Source organism: Eimeria mitis, genomic scaffold, assembly GCF_000499745.2.
Source record: "Eimeria mitis Houghton genomic scaffold, Emh_scaff1428, whole genome shotgun sequence".
NCBI lineage: Eukaryota > Apicomplexa > Conoidasida > Eucoccidiorida > Eimeriidae > Eimeria > Eimeria mitis.
The window spans coordinates 3253-3895 of record NW_013569186.1 but is presented as its reverse complement, the minus strand read 5'-3'; the positions used below and the strand labels follow the sequence as shown (position 1 = coordinate 3895).

The 643-nt window shown below is 55.2% G+C and overlaps 1 protein-coding gene across 1 annotated transcript in view; it reads left to right on the top strand.

The window, feature by feature from the left end:
* EMH_0036810 (uncharacterized protein) overlaps positions 1-643 on the top strand; it is a gene marked incomplete at both ends in the record, with an annotated part of 4246 nt that overhangs the window by 3442 nt on the left and 161 nt on the right. Inside the window, one exon of the mRNA XM_013495124.1 lies at positions 221-640. Coding sequence (XP_013350578.1) covers positions 221-640 — 420 coding nt within the window. The remainder of the gene's footprint in view (positions 1-220; positions 641-643) is intronic.

Genomic DNA, 643 nt, shown 5'->3' with positions numbered 1-643 from the left:
TTTAAACTTTTTAATCGCTGCTGCTGCTGCCGCTGCTGCTGCTGTTGCTGCTGCTGCTGCTGCTGCTGCTACCTCTAGGGATTACAGACACCACTGAAGCAGACCCTGACTGCTGCTATTGCTGCTGCAGCAGCTTCTGCTGCTGCTGCTGCTGCTAGTGCTGCTAGTGTTGCTGCTGCTGCCGCTAGTGCTGCTGCTGCAGTTTGTGTTGCTGCTGCAGTTGCTGCTGCTGTAGCTACTACCCAGCCACCGCTAAACATGCTGCAGCAAGAGAAGACAAACACGAGTTGCTGCTGTTCTTTTTTCTCTGCTTTCGTTCTTATTGATGAAAAGAGACAGCAGCAGCAGCAGCAGCAGCAGCAACAGCCCCAACAACAAAAAAACAACAAAAAGCAGCCAGCTGCATGCAGCGCTCAGGGGCTATACTACCCGCAGCAGCACAACAGACCTCTCTGCTGCAGCAGCAGCAGCAGCAGCAGCAGCAGCAGCGGCTCTGCCTCGCCTCCCCTGTATCTGTACACCTGCGCTGTCTCCCGTGCATGCAGCAGCAACAGGAATAGCAGCAACAACAGCAAGTGCAGCAGCAGCAGCAAGTACGGCAGCAGCAGCAAGTGCAGCAGCAGCAAGTGCAGCAGCAGCAAGT